The sequence below is a fragment of the Helianthus annuus genome, chromosome 1 (genome assembly GCF_002127325.2).
Source record: "Helianthus annuus cultivar XRQ/B chromosome 1, HanXRQr2.0-SUNRISE, whole genome shotgun sequence".
Lineage (NCBI taxonomy): Eukaryota > Viridiplantae > Streptophyta > Magnoliopsida > Asterales > Asteraceae > Helianthus > Helianthus annuus.
Window position 1 is genome coordinate 147,866,730 of NC_035433.2, and position 21,589 is coordinate 147,888,318.

At 36.8% G+C, this 21,589-nt stretch overlaps 2 protein-coding genes across 2 annotated transcripts; both read left to right on the forward strand.

The window, feature by feature from the left end:
• The first annotated feature begins 1,469 nt into the window (after positions 1-1,469).
• Positions 1,470-10,376, forward strand: LOC110884275 (trafficking protein particle complex II-specific subunit 120 homolog). The gene is made up of 9 exons (XM_022131980.2): positions 1,470-1,930; positions 3,771-3,977; positions 4,083-4,277; positions 4,382-4,491; positions 5,119-5,178; positions 5,289-5,861; positions 6,506-7,323; positions 7,904-8,716; positions 10,020-10,376. Exons 1-9 carry the CDS (start codon positions 1,520-1,522, stop codon positions 10,238-10,240), a joined length of 3,408 nt encoding a protein of 1,135 aa, XP_021987672.1. The 5' UTR covers positions 1,470-1,519; the 3' UTR covers positions 10,241-10,376.
• Positions 10,377-11,838: 1,462 nt separating this feature from the next.
• LOC110884269 (neurochondrin) lies at positions 11,839-20,622 on the forward strand. Its single transcript, XM_022131966.2, has 18 exons — positions 11,839-11,953; positions 12,047-12,218; positions 13,527-13,689; positions 13,789-13,925; positions 14,587-14,690; positions 14,989-15,084; positions 15,205-15,298; positions 15,980-16,100; positions 16,194-16,390; positions 16,537-16,628; positions 16,703-16,758; positions 17,380-17,469; positions 17,576-17,675; positions 18,121-18,225; positions 18,797-18,869; positions 18,944-19,107; positions 19,231-19,273; positions 20,414-20,622. The coding sequence occupies exons 1-18, from the start codon at positions 11,951-11,953 to the stop codon at positions 20,470-20,472; spliced, it is 1,869 nt and encodes a 622-aa protein (XP_021987658.1). The 5' UTR covers positions 11,839-11,950; the 3' UTR covers positions 20,473-20,622.
• Positions 20,623-21,589: the final 967 nt, after the last annotated feature.

Sequence of the window (21,589 nt, forward strand, 5' to 3'; positions counted from 1 at the left end):
GTTTTAACAGCAAGCAGATTTCCTTGACACTGTGTTTTAACAGCAAGCAGATTTCTTTACGCTGTGTTTTAACAGCAAGCAGATTGCTGGAGGTTTCTTGACACTGTGTTTTAACAGCAAGCAGATTGCTGGAGGATTCTTGACACTGTGTTTTAACAGCAAGCAGATTGCTGGAGGATTCTTGACACTGTGTTTTAACAGCAAGCATATTTCTTGACATTGTGTTTTAACAGCAAGCAGATTGCTGGACACACTGTCATTGTCTTCGTCTTCAACACAACCCAGTGTCTTCGTCTTCAACACACTGTCATCAATCAACATTAAAATGGTAAAACACATAAACCTAGAGCCCATCTAACATGTCAAACATTGAGATCCATTAACTAAAAATAAGAACCCGATTCAATGATAGAAAAAAAAAATTGAAACAAGTATGAAAAACAACCGATATATGACTAATCGGAGAAGAATATTTGCAGGAAAAATGGTTGGTTCTTCTTTGGTTGCGTTAAGGGAGAGATAGAGAGAGAGAAAGAGGGAAATCCCATGATTTTAGGGATTGGTTATTAATATGGCAGTTTCTTGACTAATTTAAAACACTTCCAATTACCAAAATACCCTCACTATATTAAAAGTCTCTAATTATATAACTCAAATATTACGAAAATGCCATCCATTAGATCTAAGCCATTAAAAACACCAATCGGATGACCCAGATCGCTTCCTAGACTTTCTAGGAAAAACACACTTTCCGCAGAACTCCTACTCTACCAAATAAAACTTTATATTATTTTTTGACAGAAATAAAAATAAGAGCACCCACATTGTGGCCATTCATGTGTACTAGTTCGCGGACCTTATCCCTCGTCCTATTACATTATAACCCTTGTCCAGTTGTTGCCGAGTTCGGACTTCTTGAGTGGAGCCAGATGTGAGCATCGAAAAACGAAGATTTTTAGAGAATTTTGTAAATCTGATGTGAGTTGTGACACTAAAGTAAGGTGGCGATTAATTTTGGTTTTGATGAAATGTATATTATGGTGTTCTAACAAGTAACAACTCTAGGTTAATTATGGAAAATAACACAACTAAATAATTTAAAAGTATCAAATATTTGTGGTCTAGTGGTAGGAGTCTTGGATTCTAGTGGAGACCTAAGTTCGATCCCCACCCGTGTTACTTTTGTTGGATTAAGGCAATAAAGGATTTGAGCTAGACATTGTGCAAGGTTGTCACTTCGAATCCCGAGCCTGCCCGGGTTTTCATCCGACTGTGTGTTACCCCAGAAAGTTTAGCTCTTGTAGTGACACAACGACTGTTAAGCGGCGACCGACCGCATGATTTTTCGGGAGAACTTTCAAGCCAAAAATAATAATAATAAAATGAAAAATGTTAATCATACATTCTTACATCACAAGCAAAATACTATATAATAAATCACCAATATCAACGTACAAACGTAACAACCCTAACCGTCACCACCACCACCACCACCACCACCACCATCACCACCGTCACAATGGAGCCAGACGTGAGCATCGAAACCTGCTCCATGATCCGGATCGTCGTCCTCCCAATCGGACCAATCCACCCTAACCACTTCCGTAAATACGTCACAATGCTTTCCCGCCACCGCACCGTTGAACTCTCGGCAATAAGCTCATTCTACACCGCACGTAAAAAGTCACCGTTCACGCAACAACCGTGGGATTCCGGCAGCCTCCGGTTCAAATACGTGGTCGGTGAATCCGCACCGAGTCCGTGGGAGGATTTCCAGTCGTACCGGAAAATTCAGGCGGTTATTGGCATCTGTCATTGTCCGTCTTCTCCGGATCTGGAAAATGTTATGTTGCAGTTTGTTGAGGCGTGTAAAGGATATGGCTCTTCGTTTGTTCAACGCTGTTTCGCTTTTTCTCCTGCTGATTCTCAGGTTTTGTATGGAATTATTGTTTTTTTTAATTGTGTGTTTGTTTAGGTTTTGATTTTGGTATGATTTGAATATGTTTGATATTGGATTGGAGAATTATAGCTAGAGATGCATGGATGGTTAAATATTCGGTAATTTTTAATAATCTAAACCATGACGAATTGAGTGGATGATGATCTAGTGAGACGATTTAAGTTTCGTTTTCATTGCGTAGGGGAATCTCACTTGCATGATGATTATAGATTTATATGTGATTTTCGTGCGATTTTGTTCACTAGGAACGCACGTTTCGCATTTTGGGCATAATCATCTATGTGAGGGAAATCGATGGAAATCAAGTGAGGATTATGCGAGTGGGATTGCTTGCATAATCAGGTTAGAGATGCATGGATGATAAAATATTAGACATTTCTAATAATCTAAAGGAAAATTGGTTTTTAATAAACTAACCTTTGTCCCGTTGGTAAATAATAATCTTACCTGCGTAATTGGTATACAATAATCCTATCTATCAACATGTTGGTACTCAATGAACTTCCGTTAAGTTTTTTTAACTGAAGTTAGTTTTTAAGTTTTATTTATTACAGAAACAGTCCCTGTAGTTGTAATTTACTAGTTTTAACTATTTTAAAACTAATAAATTACAGTCCCTTGAGGTTTTTTTGTTTTATAAAATAGTTAAAACTAGTAAATTACAGCTACAGGGATTTTTTGTGTAATAAATAAAACTTAAAAATTAACTTCAGTTAAAAAAAAATTAACGGAAGTTCATATAAGTACCAACATGTTGATAGGTAGGACTATTGTATACCAATTACGTAGGTAAAATTATTATTTACCAACGGGACAAAGGTTGGTTTATTAAAAACCAATTTTCCTAATCTAAACTAAGACCTATTGACTGGATGATAATCCATTAAGACGATTTAAGTTTCATTTTTTTGCATAGGGGAATCTCACTTGCATGATAATCATAGATTTATACGTGATTATCATGCGATTTTGCTCACAAGGAATGTAAGTTTTGTATTTTGCTTGTATAGTCATCCATGTGAGCGGAATCGAATGGAAATCAAGTGAGGATTATGCTTGTGGAATTGCTCGCATAATCATGTTAGAGATGCATGGATGATAAAATATTTAGTCAAATTAAATATGAAAGGGAAATTTGATTTTAATAAGTCAAACTATGACCTATTGATCTGCTAACAATCCATTAGGACGATGTAAGTTTGATTTTCGTTGCACAGGGGAATCTCACTTGCACGATGATCGTATATTTACACTTGATTTTCATGCGATTTTGCTCACAAGGAATGTACATTTTGCATTTTTCTTATATAATCATCCATGTGAGCGAAATCAGATGGAATTCATGTGAGGATAATGCGAGTGGGATTGCTTTTGGATATGAAAGTGAAAGTTAGGAGTGTAAATTCATGATGATTATACGCATGGGACTGCTTTTGGAGATGAAAGTGAAAGATGGGAGTGTCATTGTTCAAATCGTAGTTATGGATTATTATCTACTAATCAAAGACTCGTAGTTTGGATTATTAACATCCAATTTGCCTGTAGAAAAAGTATATTATAAAAAAAACGATTGGAGAGCTTAATTTATGATAGATCGATACTGCAACATCAGGATGTATTCTATACAAATGATCTCAGTGTTTGTTCAAAAGAGCTTAATTCGTTCACAAATAATCGCATAAACAATCTCAAAACATCTTAAAAAGAGTTTTTTGCTACATCAAAACACAAAAAGCAGAAAATGGTTTTTAAAAATACAAATACACCCCTTTAGTTTAGTTAACATGGTTTCCCTAATCTCCTATTGCAGCTAGAGAAAGAAAGTAATAAACCAAACAAACTGGTTTTATTTCCTCCTGCTGATCAAAGAACTCAAGAATTCCACTTGCAAACAATGATGCAAGATATTGCTGCTTCGCTTTTAATGGAATTCGAAAAATGGGTCCTACAAGCAGAATCCGGTGGAACCCTTCTGAAGACGCCTTTAGATTCTCAAGCCAGTCTAAGTGCAGAGGAGGTTTATATTTTAGGTGTCCCTAGTGATTATAATTATTTCTTTATTTTCCTTTTATAATGAAAGGCGCGCTTAAGAACCGCAACTTAATGAATTTTTTTTTATCAGCAATTTTTCCAGGCAATCAAAGCCAAAAAAAGGAAAAATGCCCGGGCCCAGAAAGCCATAGGGGATTATTGTCTACTTGCTGGATCACCAGTTGACGCTAATGCCCATTATTGTACTGCTTTAGAACTTTCTAGAATGGTTGGCGATTATTTCTGGTATGCCGGAGCATTAGAAGGTGGCGTTTGTGCTTTCTTTGTAAGCTTGTTAAACATTTAAACGTTATTTAAAATCATATTTTTTTTTCATATTTTATACATAATAGTTATAATCATTCTTTTTGTAATATGTGCTTTTGTAAGATGGGTAAAGCTGGGCAGAAAGATCCTGCTTTAGTGGAAGAGGTCAAGTATCGATACAACGGTGTCATCATGCATTATCGCAAGTCAATCATGCATGAAAGTGATCAGAGGTACCTTGTTATATAACATGAAAAAAAACTTGTAACATAACGTAATTTACGTGCTCCTTAACTTAGAAATGGTTTTATAGTTGGGGCCATTTTCATTCGTCTAAAGGTTTGTTTTTTTGCATCTGGATCTAAAGGTTTGAAATCTTGCCATTTTCATTTGGCTCATTAACTTCATCCATTTTTCTCCGTTAAGTCAGGGGTGTTTCCGTCTTTTTTTGTTAACTTTTAGGGCAATTCGGTCTAATGGATTCGGTCAAGGGTTTTTTATGTGCTTGTACATAAAGTTAAACAGACTGAATTGCCCTTTAAGTTAACAAAAAGAAGAAAATCCCTTTGTCTTAACAAAGAAAAATGGATGGAGTTAACGAGCCGGATGGAAATGGTAAGATTTCAAACCTTTTGGATCCAGATGCGGAAAAACAAACCTTTGGACGAAAGTCACAAAACTGGCCAAACCTCAAGGACGAAAATGGCATTTTACCCTACAAAATATTATAATTTCAATCGGATAACAAAGTTATGTTGAGAATTATATACAAGTCCTCATGATGTTAGGTGACGCACGTCATTAATCAACAGAAATTTTACATTATATCAGTATCATTTTGATCGATATTTTTATTGTAGGGTTTCACCTCTTAGCTTTGAACTTGAAGCTACATTGAAGTTAGCAAGATTTCTCTGCAGGTATATAATATAAAAGACAACTTTTTGTATTACGTTGGCATCTGTGTACGATGATTACGATCTAAGTTCGTTTTTCTCATTTTTCTTTGACGTATTCCTGTATTGGGCAGACCGGAAATGGTTAAGGAGGTAGTTGACTTGTTGACCAATGCCTCAGATGGAGCAAAATCTTTGATCGATCCAAACGATAGACTGATATTGTACGTTGAAATAGCTCGTTTATTCGGAAATCTCGGTTACCACAGAAAAGCTGCATTTTTCTCCAGACAGGTAGCGAAATTGTATCTGCAACGACAAGATAATTTAGCTGCTTCTAGTGCCTTACAAGTATTGGCAATCACTACAAAAGCGTATCGCGTTCAAAGCAAAGCTACCATTCCTATGCATAATGTTTTCAATGAAACTGGCATCGATAATGGGAAGATGCGTCATCAGTTGGTGGTATCGTTATTCGAGTCCCAATGGAGCACATTGCAGATGATTGTTTTAAAAGAAATACTTTTATCCGCTGTTCGTGCTGGTGATCCACTTGCAGCATGGAGTGCTGCTGCCCGTTTACTAAGATCTTATTATCCTTTAATTACACCCCCTGCCCAAATCGGACTTTCAACTGCCCTTATTAATTCCGCTGACCGACTTCCTTCTGGTACTCATTGCCCTGATCCCGCTTTACCTTTCATAAGGTACTGCTTGCAAATTTGGAAATTACATGGTTTTAAAATGCGTTGTACATAGGGCTGCAAGTGAACCATCGTTTGTTAAGGAAATATATATGTTTACAAACTGTTCATGAACACTTAATGAACGAGATTTTATGTTCGTGTTCGTTCGTTAAGGAAATGAACGTGTTCTTTTGTTAATTTTAGGCAACGAACGCCCATGAACACAAACGAACACAAACAAGCGTTCATGAACATAATATATAATACACTGATACTTATTAAATATTTTATTTTTCGAAATTTTGAAGTAATTGAATAAAATATAAAAACTAAAAACACTAATGAACTATCGAACATAAACAAACACATTACCGAACGTTCACGAACATAAATGAACGAACGCGACCTCTGTTCATGTTTGTTCATTTAACTAAACGAACGAACACAAATGATCTTCCCGCCTAACAGTTCACGAATTGTTCGCCGAAAGTTCGGTTTGTTTGCAGCCCTTTTGACCAATTTGCTTTTTACCTATCTATGTAACATTCTTACAATTTTTTTCCTTTAATGTTACAAAATGTATGGTATGTTGCATTATATGGGTAGAAACATATTAAGTTGCATATATCAATACAAAATGAATAATATCGTTCTTGATTTGCCAGGTTACATTCATTTCCTCCTCATTCATCACAAACCGATATTATAAAACGAAATCCAAAACGAGACGACTGGTGGGCCGGAGCAGTTCCTTCAGGCCCATTTATCTACACACCATTTACCAAAAAAGATTCAAGCTCCACTACTAAACCCAACTTAATCTGGGTTATTGGGGAACCCGTACAAGTATTAGTCGAACTAGCAAACCCGTGTGGGTTTGACTTAATAGTCAACAGCATTTACCTCTCAGTACATTCCGGAAACTTTGATGCATTTCCCGTTACTGTTACTCTAACTTCTAACTCTTCCAAAATACTCAGTTTATCAGGCGTACCAACTAAAGAAGGACCCGTAAGTATAACCGGATGCATTGTTCATTGTTTCGGTGTGACTACCGAACATCTGTTCAAAGATGTTGACAATTTAGTCCTTGGGGCAGCACAAGGGCTCATTATTTGTGACCCGTTTCGTTCTAGCGGGTCGGTGAAACTGAAGAATATAACTGTTCCGAATATTTTAATTATACCGCAAATACCGTTGTTGGTTTCGCATGTTGTTGGTGGTGATAGTTCTATTATATTATATGAAGGTGAAATTCGGGATGTGTATATCAATTTGGCTAATGCTGGTACGGTCCCCGTTGAGCAAGCGCATATCTTGTTATCGGGGAAAAATCAACATTCGGTTATTTCCGTTGGTTTTGAAAATTTGAAATCTGCGTTACCGTTAAAACCTGGTGCTGAAGTGATTATTCCAGTGACGTTGAAAGCATGGGAAATTGGATCAGATGCAAGTAGCCCCATGTTATATATTTATTATGCCGGTAATTAACTAATTTTCATCTTTATTTTCGTTAGTTTTGACTTTTTTTTTAATTAAAAAGTAACTAACTTTGGTCAGAATTGTAACTGACTCTTTAATCCAGGAAAAAAACGTTAAAGAGTAAAATGCCAGTTTTGGTCCCTGAGATTTGGTCAGTTTTGCGACTTTCGTCCAAAGGTGTGTTTTTCTGCATATGGATCCAAAAGGTTTGAAATCTTGCCATTTTCACTCGACTCGTTAACTCCATCAATTTTTTTCCGTTAAGTCAGGGCGCATTTTCGTCTTTTTGCTAACTTAAAGGGTGATTTGGTCTTTTTCACTTTATGTAAAAAGATCAAATACCTCTGAAAAAGATCGAATTGCCCTTTAAGTTGGCAAAAAAAACGGAAGTACCCTGACTTAAAGTAGAAAAATGGATGGGGTTAACGAGCCGGATGAAAATGGCAAGATTATAAACCTTTAGGATCCAGATGCGTAAAAACAAACCTCTGGACGATAGTCGCAAAACTGGCCAAACCTCTGGGACCAAAATGAGATATTACTTGAAACATTAAATGTTCAAACTATTTTCTTTCTGTCAGGGCCTAGTGGAAACAATGGAGAGCCTCCACCAGACAGTAATACCGTGCCGCCAGGTCGCCGCCTAGTCACCCCGCTAAACATCTGTGTGCAGCAGGGGTTATCGTTCATGAAAGTCCGTTTGCTGAAAATGGAAATCCCTGCTCAAATTTCCGAAAATGTGTTAGATAAAAAAACAGATAAGTTGGTGAAAACCGACCCGTTTGGCGGAAGGTGGGGCCTACGGTTTCTCGAATTTGAATTACATAATCCGTCTGATGTCGTGTTTGAGGTCAGTGTCTCTGTCCAGCTGGAAAAAACAAATGACGAAAACTATTCAGAATTCACGTACCCGAAAACAAGAATAGACAGAGATTACACTTCTCGAGTGCTCATACCGTTGGAGCATTTCAAGTTACCTGTTCTTGAAGGTTCAGTGTTAATTAACAACAATTCACAATCGAGTTCGAAATCTGAACTTAATGCGTTAGTTAAGGATATGATTTCGAAGATTAAGGTGAGGTGGCAGTCGGGCCGAAACAGCTCAGGAGAATTGCATATCAAAGATGCCACACAAGCAGCCCTTCAGTCATCAGTAATGGAAGTTTTGCTACCCGACCCGTTGACCTTTTGTTTTAAGCTTGCTAAAGAAGTTGACTTTGAAGATTCGGTCAAAGAAATGAACGGTTATGTTCTCGCTAATTACATGACCGCTATGGAAGTTAAAGTTAGGAATAACACTAAGGATTCGATTAGAATGAGTCTTACTGTTACATGTAGAGATGTAACAGGTGAAAACTGCATTGAAGGCCACAATCCTACGGTGTTATGGGCAGGTAAGACTAACCTACACGCACTAATATGTTTTTTCGAAGTTTTTGATTTAGGATTTTGCGAACCGGCAACCGGGTCAAAATGATGACCTGGCAGCTTCCGTGTAGGAAACTTTGACCATGTTGACTTTTTGACGTGTCACTTATATGGCTGTTAGAAACTTTGACCGTAGATATAAACTTTGTGGGTCCCATCATTTGTCTTGCACATCAAATGGGACCCACATAGGGCTGCAAACGAACCAAACGTTCGGCGAACAGTTCGTGAACCGTTCGGCGGGAAGTTCGTTTGTATTCGTTCGTTTACTAAACAAACGAACACGAACAAGAAATTTCGTTCGTTTAGTTAAATGAACAAACATGAACAGAGGTCGTGTTCGTTTGTTTATGTTCGTGAACGTTCGGTAACATGTTCGTTTGTGTTCGATACTTCATTAGTGTTTTTAGTTTTTATATTTAATTAAATACTTCAAAATTCCAACAAATTAAATATCTAATAAGTGTCTGTGTATTATATATTCTGTTCATGAACGATTGTTTGTATTCGTTTGTTTCCATTCGTGTTCATGAAGATTAGTTTGTGCTCATTTGTGTTCGTCAATGTTCGTTGCCTAAAATTAACAAACAAACACAAACGAACACGAACAAGTTCATTTCCTTAACAAACGAACACGAACATAAAATCTCATTTGATAAGTGTTCGTGAACGGTTCGCGAACACATATATTTCTTAACAAACGAACACGAACAAGGTCTTGTTCGTGTTCGTTTGGTTCGTTTGCAGCCCTAGACCCACAATCACCTAAGCTCCCATCATTTATCGAGCCCGAGCTCGAGCCTGGCATGTGAAGCTCGTCAGGCTCGTCGAGCCTTAAGTGCAATATTAGTTTTTATTAATATATAATAACATTTATCCGTTATTTAAAGTTGTCTGGTAAACGACCCAAACCCGAACCTAAAAATAAGCTGTAAACGAGCCCGAGCCCTAGCTTCACTTATTGAGTTCGCAAGTCTAAACATGTCTATTACTTATATTATTTTTATTTAATATTATTAATTAATAGATAATAGACGAGCCAAGCTCGAGCTTGAGAAACTACCAACGAACCGAGCTAGGCTCGAGCTCTCATAAATCAATCGAGCCTTGTCAAGCTTAGGCTCGGCTCGGCTGGTTTGCACCCCTCTCACATCTTTATGTACCTAGTGTCATGTAAACATGACCCAAAAAAATGTAAATACGAAAAATATAAAAACGAAAACAGTTTGATTATGATATCCGTCGTTTAACAATTGTTGTTTGCCATAGGTACTTTAAATGGTGTAAAGGTGGAAATTCCTCCTCTCAAGGAAATCAAACATCCATTTTCTCTTTATTTTCTGGTTCCTGGCGAATACACATTGTTGGCGGCTGCAATGATAGATGACCCGAATGACATTCTGCGGGCTCGGGCTCATTCTGCTTCTCCTGACGAGCCCGTTTTCTGCAGGGGGCCACCTTATCATGTGCGAGTGCATGGTGTCGTCTAAAGGCTTTACATTTCCATAACTACATTCATCATTCATGTGTCAAATCTTTGGTTGCTTGTAATTTTACCATAAACCGATTCGGTTGGTGCAATAAAGGGACTGCAAGATGGAAGAATAAAAAGAGAAATTTTTGTTTTTTTAAGTTTTTTCTGTCATTTTTCTTTTTATTTTTTCTTTCTTTAATTGATAGTTTTCTTACTATAGGCTATTTCCGGCATTACAATTGTTGATTTAAGTCCTCAACTTATGGGACATTGAATTGTTTCAATTTTAGACACTCTTTGAGTCTTTGTTCAAATGAAATATTATGACCAATTTATGGTGTAACTTCATCTTTTGAATATGCGGTTAGCCAATTGTAGAGGAAGGTTAACGTACATTACGGCTTAACATACATCATGTACGACAGGTAATTATGCACGTTCATTTTAAAATCACGCATGTTATAACTCAAAAATCCAAAATCACGCATGTTAAAACACAATAATCACCCATATTGAAAAACAGTAACCACGCATGTTATAGAACAAATCACGCACGTTGTCGTACGTGAAGTACGTTAAGCCGTAAATTACATTTTGATATACTTTTTCGCCAATTGTATTCATGTCATGAACCGTAATGTATGATATACTTTTTCGCCAATTGTATTCATGTCATGAACCGTATTTTACATTTTAGCTTTTTTATTATTACAAACAAATGATTTTAAAAAATATATAACAAAATTGATTGAAAATGCTACACCTAGTTCCCAATGTTACTTAAAAAATAAGAGTTCAAAGTTAATTATTCAACTAATCCGATAACTAGCTAGCTATAACATTCTCTCACGTCCCTTGCTAGCAGATGTCACATAATCTCTTAAAATACATACCAAACAAATCGGTGATTATCGTTTATATTTATCTAGTCATAAGCTTTGCTACATTATGTTATGTTCCAAATAACGGGTTGGAGACTTGATGTGTTCAAAAGTGAGGACTTACTTTCTCTAAACGTGACATACTGACTACAGTAATAAAAGCTTTAAAAATGTTTATGCATTGTCTTGTTACTAATCAATTAAAATTGGTGATTTCTCCTCACAAGCATGACTGTGTCTAGGTTTTATAGTAGATTGAACGACAAAAAATATGTCGTTAGATAATTGACAATGGATGTCATGACAAAAGAAAAAACTTTAATCAACAAATGACTACTAAAATAAATATTATATTTGAGAAACTGAATTCTCAAATTCAATATATATATCGACAATTCGATTTCTGTTGATCAAACATATAACAACTCTTTTGTCATGACATCCATTGTCAATTATCTAACGACATATTTTTTGTCGTTCCTCACGAGCATGATTCTGCTCACGCTTAAGCCTCTCACCCCCCCCCCCCCAGGCGGCACCAAACTCTCTCACGGTCACGGATACAATCCAATGTTTATTCTGTGTCGCTTCTTCTTCAGGCAACCCACTAACACCACCATCCACCACCACCACCACCATCATTACAAACCAAGGGGGTAATTTTGCTAATATAAAAACAACTAAGGTTTAAAACTGTACAACTATCACAAATAACCACTATAAAAGGAGAAACTTTCACTTTTGGGGGTTCGAGTAAATAACAAAAGACGTTGCTAGAACCCTCCTTATTTCTCCGGCACCGGAAACTTTGCTCATTACCGACGGCCACTTCTCCGATAACACTCATGGTTAGTACGTCGTTACACCTCTCAAATTCCTTCATTACATACACACGCGATACTTGATAATTCATTGATTGATTGTTGGTTATATATGTGCAGGAAGGTCCCTCAATTGAAGACTGCTTAAAGCTCTTAAAAGGCGAACGAGACGAACAACGTCTCGCCGGTCTCCTTCTCGCCACTAAATTCTGCAAAAACGATGATTTTGACTCCATTCTTAGGGTTTACAGTGCCCTCGGTAACACTTTCTTGGACCGCCTTCTCCGAACCGGTAATTAATTGAGTTTAACTTTGTTAATTACGTTTGTTTGTTTGTTTGTTGCTAAATGGTAAGATAAATAGCCCTAGGTTTTGAAATTTAGTGAAAGACGTAGGTGTTGTTTGTTTAGCAGGCTCTTATTGGTTTAGACCTCATACGACTTCGGCACTTAATGGTTCAGACTGTTTGTTTCACGAGCAGATGTCTGAATGGTTCAGACATTTGCCTCTGAATGGTTAAACATTATACTGAGTCTGAATGGTTAAGACCTCTAATCTGAATTGGTCAGACATTTGTCTCTGAATGGTTAAGCATTATACTGAGTCTGAATGGTTAAGACCTCTAATCCGAATTGGTCAGACATTTGCCTCTGAACGATTAAGCATTATACTAGCTCTTAATGGTTCAGACCTCTTACTGGTTCAGCACTTAATGGTTCAGACCTCTTACTAGTTCAACACTTAACCATTCAGAAGTTGCCAAACAGCCCCTTACACTGATAGGCTTGTGAGACAGTTGTTGCTGACGTCATCTTTTGTGGTAAACCAGAAACTGTTATGTTATATGAACCTGATTACATCCAAACACCACTAAAAGTTGAGATATTATGTGTTCCAGGGGTGGTTTGGATGGAATTTGGATATGATGCAAATGGGAATAATAATCGTTAATAGGTTTTCAAGTGTTTGGGAAAAGTAATAATGATTTCTTTGTATCTGTGCTGCAAGAAAATTGAAATGTAGGATATTAACCCTAACTTAGTCAATTGATTATATGATCACCTGCTTTGATTCTGATTTTTTAAACACAACATAATTATTTTTTTGGCAAAATACTGACCCTGAGGCGCGCACCTCATGTATTTCCCATATTTTTGTGCAGCAGATTGTTGCACGACATGCTTTTCAGGTTGTCATAATATATGTAATATCCATATTAAAACATATATAAAGCTTACTTGTCTCTAAATATTGGGTAAATGATGCCAGAAACCTATGGGGAACATATAATTATTTGTGCCTCGGTTTTAGTCCTTGTCTCTTTTGTGCGTTTCTTGCTTTTTAAAACCAAAATTATTTTGGAATCACACATTTAAACACTCCTCGCTTATGCTTCACTTTTGAATGTTTTGGAGTTAAATTGTTAGTTATGACATTTTCGTTTAGTTTTTTGCTATTGTTGGATATAAAGCGACGCCGACAGTCCTTTAACCAATATGAAGAATAATTGTTCTCTGTAATATGAGATTAGTGCTGTTGTTATTTGCAAGAAAAGGTGTATTAGGTATTTTATATCATGTTTTGTGTGTGTTTCTGGTAGGAATGGGTAAAGGAAGCTCAACCGAGAAGCGTCAAGATAACCAGGATGCTTACTTACAGTTATCAGTTACTATTTTGGCTGCATTCTGTCGGGTTTCTAGTATTGCTTCTTCAGATGATATGGTCAACAAGATTCCACTCATACTGGAGATTCTTTCTAAAGAGTAACCATTCATATATATGACTTAATTCTAGTATCTTTAATCAGTTAGTTTCGTAGCTAAAAAATATTCTATTTATGTTGTTTGTTTTCTGAAATACAGATTAGGACCACCACTTGTCGAAGAATGTTTTGAGTTTTTATACTTGGTGTCAACGGCCCACAGTAATGGGGTTGAAATCTTTTACAAGTCTGGTGGCATGACTGTTTTAGCCTCTCACATGCCAAATTTACCAGATGGTATGTATATATATATATATATAGGGGCTGGTTAACGTACAAATGCGCTTATCGTACATTACGTACGCTACAATCTCAGCCGTCAGATCATCTTCCCGCATTGAAAATCGCATGTTGTTTTTTGTAACAATTTCGCATGTTGGTTTTTTAACATGCGATTTCTTCAAAATTACCACATGCGAAATTGTTACAAAAACCAACCTGCTATTTCATCAAAATTATCACATGCGAAATTGAATTACCACATGCGAAATTGTTACAAAAAAACAACCTGCTATTTCATCAAAATTATCACATGCGAAATTGAATTACCACATGCGAAATTGTTACAAAAAAACAACCTTCTATTTCATCAAAATTATCACATGCGAACTTGAATTACCACATGCGAAATTGTTACAAAAAAACACCTGCTATTTCATCAAATTTATCACATGCGAAATTATTACAAAAAAAAAAAAAAAAAAAAACATGCGATTTTCATTGCGGGAAGATGATCTGACGGCTGAGATTGTAGCGCACGTAATGTACGATAAGGGAATTTGTACAGTACCCTTTACCTATATATATATATAAATTATTATGAAAGTGTTCTATTTTCATTTTAAGGTTTGAATATAATATCTGGATATGGATTTAATATATTTTAAAACGTATTTAGGTTCTCATACACTGGAGCTAGCGATTAAACTCCTTCAGTTGATCATGAGTCAACTTTCCCTAGACACGATTATAAAAGAGTACTGTTCAGAATTATCATCAGTGGTAAGCTCATAAATTGTTGTAACGTCATAGTTTTTTTAAGAGTAAAATGCCATTTTCGTCCCTGAGGTTTGGCCAGTTTTGCGACTTCGTCCAAAGGTTTGTTTTTCCGCATCTGGATCCAAAATTTTTGAAATCTGGCCATTTTCATCCGACTCGTTAACTCCATCCATTTTTCCCCATCAAAGTAGCCAAACCTCAGGGATGAAAATGACATTTTACTCTATTTTTTTTTCTTTCATAATGATTGTAATGCTATAAATTAAGATGCCAATTCATTATTTATGGCTTCTTTTTGCAGGTTACAGTACTAGCAAAACAGTTTGCTTTGTCCCACAATGCTCTTAAATTTGAGGCACTTCATCTTCTATCGATGATCCTACACTCGATATATGCTGTATGTATATTTTATATTATAATTATTCAAAATATTATTTTTATTTCATTATTTCATATCATACCTTGCAGAAGATGTAACCTAAAATGGCACTTTGCTTTGCTTGATTGGTACTATTAGGCACCCGTGCATGAGACTCTTCGTGCAATGAGCAACAAAAGTTGGGCAGCCTATGTACGTGTAGGTGTTGTTGCCGTTTTGCAAAACCGTGTTGGTAAGCTTTGAAGTTATTGTATGATTTATAAATCATGTTTTTACAACTTGCAAGTTAATTATTTATCCTTAATCTCCACAACATATATGTGACTTGCACACTTTTTCTTTAATTAAAGAGTTTTTTTTTTATGTATATTAATATTTTGTTTTATACTTTTATTTTGCTAAATTAAATGTTTTTTTTTTAAATTTAAAAGGGGCGAAAAGCGATTTTGATGAAAATAGTAAGTACCAAACTATTTCGTGAACTGACAAATTTACCCCTGACTTAACCGAGTTTTTTTTGACGGAGTTAACGAAATGGACGAAATGACCAAAAATGGAAACGTCGGGGACCAGAGGAGAAAAAAAACTATTTGGACTAAAGTGGCATTTTGGGCCAAATCTCAGGGACTTAAATGGCAATTTACTCATGTGTAAATGATGTTTACATTTATATGAATATTTTTCCATACGCTTATAATTGTGTAGATTTTACGTACACAAGTGTCTACTTGACAAAATTTTACATATTTTTGAAAGACCATGTAGAAAAATGTGTGCAAATCACATATTTGTTGTCATGTGGTGAATTGATATTTATTACTGTCTGGCAATACTACAACTTTGTTGTATTATAACATTCTTTTATAATTTTATATTTTTTTTAACGTATGATCGCACTGAAATTTTTATCCAGCACCAAATCAAAGGCTGGAAGCTCTGATTTTAGCCGAGTCTCTCATGTGTATTGCTGGTGAAGGGTGGCTTATTGAGCAAACAAACTTACCCGGCACACCAGAATCTATTCCAGCCGACAGGTATGTGGGCCCCATGTTAATTTGCCAACACATTCTATTTCTTTCCTAGTCAGCAAGTGTTTTTCTTAACCTCGACCTTCATCCGTTTGGCAGGTGTACATTGCTTGTTCTAGAAACTTCTCGTGTGGAAATTGCAGTTCTTCTTAACGATTTGGCGTATTTGAAATACGAGAAGTCTAAAGAAGCGATAGATGCCGAAAATGTTACTTTAAAGCAAAGAAATCTTGGCATTGCATTTTCTTTGGTGGAAAAGATAATTAAATTGATTTCAAGTGTTGCCGAAGATGAAGGTACGCACAGATATATTAAACAAGGACTCTGGTCTGGATGTAAATTTAGACGTTCTTGTTACCGCAAGATACGGTAGATTCTGAATAGTTTTTTTTTTTTTTTTTTTTTTTTTTTTTTTTTTTTTTGTGTGTGTGTGTGTGTACAGGTAACATCATTAGTGAGAAAATGTTCACAAAGATCATCAATGGGCTTAACGAAACAATTGGTGTGATCTTAGAGTATCTTCGAGATGCCAAGGTTAATTATTACTTCACCTGTTCACGGTTATTTAGCATTTGTATATGAATAATTCTAATATTTATTTTTTATAGGATCATGGACAACATAAAGGGAATGATTTGCTGGCTTCAGTAAGGATTGTTGGAAGGTAAATATTTCTTTTTCCTTTTTTATAATTACATCGCCAGTGTGAGGTTCATTGGGGAACACTAAAAAAGTGGGGAACAGTGGGGAACCGACTCAAACGAACTCCGATTGGACTCATTCCAGCGGCGTTGGAACCGTCTCGTCGAACCCTAACCCTAACTAGGATCTCTTAACCCTAAACCCTAAATCATAACCCCTAAACCCTAAATATATTAGGGTTTGGCTTTTAGGGTTTAGCCTTAGGGTTTAGCTTTAGGGTTTAGAGTTTAGCTTTAGGGTTTAGGGTTTAGGGTTTAGCTATAGGGTTTAGCTTTAGGTTTAGCCTTTAGGGTTTAGCTTTTAGGGTTTATAGTTTAGATTTTACGGTTTAGCTTAGGTTTTAGCCTTATTTTTTAACTTTAGGGTTTAGAGTTTAGGAGTTAGGATTTAGGGTTTAGGGTTAAGAGATCTTAGTTAAGGTTCGACGAGCCGGTTCCAACGCCGCTGGAATGAGTCCAATCGGAGTTCGTTTGAGCCGGTTCCCCGCTGTTCCCCACTTTTTTAGTGTTCCCCAATGAACCTTCCCCTATATCGCTATTATTATTTAGTTGTTTTTTTGTTATTTATCCTTTTATATCTGCAGTTACCTTGCTGAGACTCCAACTGCATGCAATGACAAAGTTATGGAGCTTTTGGGGTACATGGTTTCGGTTCAAGGTGAAGATGAACAGAGGTTTGTCTATTTCTAATTTTCATCTATTTAATCAATTGTTTTGTTATTTAATCAATTTGGAAATAATTTGAAACTAAAATTTATAAATGTGATTTGCCAATGGTAGCCCGTTCTCGTCAGTTTGCTTCTTGCTTCCAATGCTGTGCCAAATAACAATGGAGGTTAACGGATGTCAGCTTATCGTCTCTTCTGGAGCATATAAAGCAGTAAGTTGTTCTTTTAAACTTTTAAACAATGTCTTGAAAACCGGACCGGTCGGACTGGGAACCGGGGGTCTGACTGGCCCGGTTCACCCTATTAGACTAGTATTGAGTCAAACCTGCCGGTTGGACCGAGAACCAGCGGTCGGACCAGAAACCGGGTGGTCGAACTCGAACCGGATTTTTTAGGGGTTGAACCGGCTTTTGATTAATTTTTTTTTTCAATTTTACCCTATTTATTTTATAATATTTACAGCATAACTCGGTTCTTACATCCGGTTCGACCGGCCCGACCAGTGGAACGATAACGAGACCAGTTTGACGTCCGGTCTGGTCCTGAAAACATTGATTTTAAATGCATAATTGTAATATAAGATGTTTCTGAGTTCACATCATGATTTATAAGATTCTTACTGATTTGTCTAAAAATAAATACTGATTGAATTTAAAGGTTGTGGAGTGCTTAATTAAGTTGCTTTCAGAAGATACCGGTACAATGGAGGATAATGGTCCCATCTTCTTGGCATGTGATACGATCTTGAATCTTCTTTTGAAGGTATGTTAGTTTCCAGTACAACAATTAGGGCTTCAAACGAACCGAACGAACACGACGAACAAGACCTTGTTTGTGTTCGTTTGTTAAGAAAATATATATGTTCGTGAACACTTACCGAACGAGATTTTATGCTCGTGTTCGTTCGTTAAGGAAATGAACGTGTTTGTGTTTGTTTGTTAATAACGGTGTCAGACGCAAATGAATGCTCATGAACACAGATGAAATTAAATGAACACACACAAGCGTTCATGAACAAAATATATAATACATTGATACTTATTAACTGTTTTATATGTTGGAATTTTGAAGTATTTAAATAAAATAAAAAAAATTTAAAACACTAATGAGATATCGAACACAAGTGAACATGTTACCGAACGTAAATGAACGAACGTGGCTTCTGTTCATGTTCGTTCATTTATTCAACGAACGAGAACACAAACTTCCCGCCGAACGGTTCACGAAGTGTTCGCAGAACGTTCACAGCCCTAACAACAATATCTCAATCCAAATGCTATCTTTATGATTAATATATTCATTGACTTGTGTGCGTGTTTTCTTGTCTTATCAGAGAGATCAGATCCGGGTGCACTTGGATGATTCTTACCTTATCAGGCTACTGGGCGTGATGTCATCATGGGCAGGTATAAGTTCGATTTATTTAGGGTGTGATGTCATCTTTTTATTTTGTGATTTTGATTAATTTGTGGTTCATCAGAGGATGCGGTTGACTGGTCTTGTACCATGATGGCTTCAAGCATATGCGCGTTGATATTGGATTCTACGTCTGAAACAATTCTTCAAAGCAATCCACACTTCAATGGTGATAATTTAATCAGTTTATGTCAGCTCATAAGGCGAAGTTTGACTACGTTTGGTAAAGTAAGTTGTCTAAAGTACTACTATCCTCTTTTGGTTCCATGAAATATGCAATGATTATTTCGACTTTGGAAAAATATCATGGTAGAATTACTTGGTAACTAATTTTCTATCTTAATTGTTCAGTATACAGAGTCTGAGGCAGATCTTCATCAAATAGTCGTCTCAGGTATGTCTATTTATTGTTATTAATTAAGAGTTCTAGACCTGGCAAACGGGTCGGGTCATGGGTCAAAACGGGTTCGGGTCAAAACGGGTCAATTAAGAAAAGGGTTATTTTGGTTCGGGTCGGAACAGTACGGGTCGAAACAGTTCGATTCGAAACGGTTCTGGTCGAAACGGTACGGGTCGGTTCGCGTCGAAATGGTTTGCGTCGAAACGGTACTGATCGAAACGGGATTCGAAACGGTACTGGTCGAAACGGTACTGGTCGAAACAGTATGGGTCGAAACGGTACGGGTCGAAATGGTTCAATTCGAAACGGTTCGCCTCGAAACGGTACGCGTCGAAACGGTACGAAACGCGTCCCGACCCGAAACCTGCCCCGTTTCTTTAAGACACGAACCCACATCGACCCATTTCTTTAATTTGTCGACCCGCTTTGACCCGAAAATAACAAGATGGAATTTCAAGTGACCCATGGTGACCCATTTAGTTAAAATATCTTACCCAAACCAACCCATATAATTTTAAAAGTAACCCAAATTGACCCACTTGGAAGGCTTTGGGTCAAGATTGCCCCCTCTAAAATTTAAGACGATTATTTTACATTTATTTGTACCATTTTCTTCTACCACTTATAGAAAAATGGTTTAATTTGGGTTATGTTTTATCGTCTCATGCATGTTGAAAGTCGTCCACAGTGCAGTTAAACGTACCAAACCTTTTAAATTGCCTTACAATAAAAAAGAATAATTGACGATAGTATAATTAGTAATGTTATTTTAGTAGAAAAGAGTCAAAGACAATGTTCATGGGTCAACCCTACCTGAGGTCAAATGGGCTGAAAGTTGCAAAATTAAGTTACAGTAATGTTAACGATTTTTTGATGATCATATCTAATACATTAATTATTTGTAAAACTCAAAAACGTGTTTTTGCCCGTATTTACTAGTGGGCCCTACAAACGTATCTAATTAGGCGACCTTTGAGATTGTTTTTTAAAACTATTTACTTGCTTATTGCATTATGATGCAAAAAAAGTAGTTATACTTATAAGAGTGTTTGGGATAGCTCATCTTTGTGAGTGTCATAAACAATTTCAAGTAAAGGGTTTGAAGTTACTTATTGCTTTTTTTCCGTTGTGTAGGGTACTCGAGATGGGCTGATCGGTATCCTCATATTAAAGCAGCTGTCGAAGGGAAGTAGTCGAAAAGAATATGTTGGGATAAGTTATATAGATCTCACACAGTTGGTGTTACTTTATAACTTTGAGGATCTCACAGATCGGTATCCTTGTATTAGAGAACTTTATTACAAATTTTGATGCAAAATGGATTTGTGTTTAGATTAGGTTCACCGATTTTCAAATTGACTAGATATGTATAACTGATAGATTAATCGAAGGGATGTCTGGGTTAAACAACCATATAAACGATTTGGATAACCAGTCCAAAACACTCAAAATAGTATAATAATAGTACATTGATACATCAGAATTGCAAAAAAAAAAAAAAAAAAAAAAAAAACACGCATGTGCTTATTGAATTCTGAGTTATAGTTCCGAAATGAGGGAGTTGTGTCTAAGTAGGTGCGTTGGACATACACTTATAGGAGTACTTATAGGAGTTTGGGATATAGCTCCTCTTTGTGAGTGGTTCCATTCGGTAGTCAACGGAGCTTAGTGTCACGGGGTTACTTTTCGTCCCCCCGTGTGGCGTCCCCAAGTCACCGGGGACAAGCCAATCTATCCCGCTTCTTTATGTGGGTCACTGGTTTCGTCCTGCCTTGGACTCATCAGGAGAGCGACGCCAGCTCTCGACCAGTGGTGCGTTAGTCGTTTGCACGACTAGGCACGTACACCTCTTCATTGACACTGACTCCGTCCCCCGATAAAGTCCTGGACTAGCCAGTAACCCAAGCGTTCAAGCACAGCCCACAGCATTGCGACCTTCAAATATTTGGCCCGTGACATTAGACATGGCCTAGGTGCCTTGGGCATATATACAAGGCTCAAAACATTCTAAAAGCTCATCTATGACTATTAAACCCTGGGTTGTAGCAGCGGAAAAGCGAGAGAAATGCGTAGGTGCCTTGGTCGTGCATAATGGTATTCCATTTCGTAGTCAGGGTAATTAGACAGGCCTATGTGTCTTAAACATACACAAGACGCAAATATTCTAAAAGCGTGTATGTTATTATTTAAACTCTAAGTTGAGGTGGAGGATAAAAAAGGTGATTAGAGAGGATTGGGTAAGGAATTGGAGGTGTGGAGGCATGCAGTAGAGTAAACTGCCATTTTGGTACCTGTGGTTTGGGCAGTTTT

Excerpts from the sequence above, each read along its gene's own strand:
- LOC110884275 (XM_022131980.2), top strand. The coding sequence starts at position 1,520 with ATGGAGCCAGACGTGAGCATCGAAACCTGCTCCATGATCCGGATCGTC. Across the intron at positions 5,862-6,505 it reads CCCGCTTTACCTTTCATAAG|GTTACATTCATTTCCTCCTC; the intron begins GTACTGCTTGCA and ends TTGATTTGCCAG. Across the intron at positions 8,717-10,019 it reads TCCTACGGTGTTATGGGCAG|GTACTTTAAATGGTGTAAAG; the intron begins GTAAGACTAACC and ends TGTTTGCCATAG.
- LOC110884269 (XM_022131966.2), top strand. Across the intron at positions 13,690-13,788 it reads CTGGAGATTCTTTCTAAAGA|ATTAGGACCACCACTTGTCG; the intron begins GTAACCATTCAT and ends TCTGAAATACAG. Across the intron at positions 17,470-17,575 it reads CAAGGTGAAGATGAACAGAG|CCCGTTCTCGTCAGTTTGCT; the intron begins GTTTGTCTATTT and ends TGCCAATGGTAG.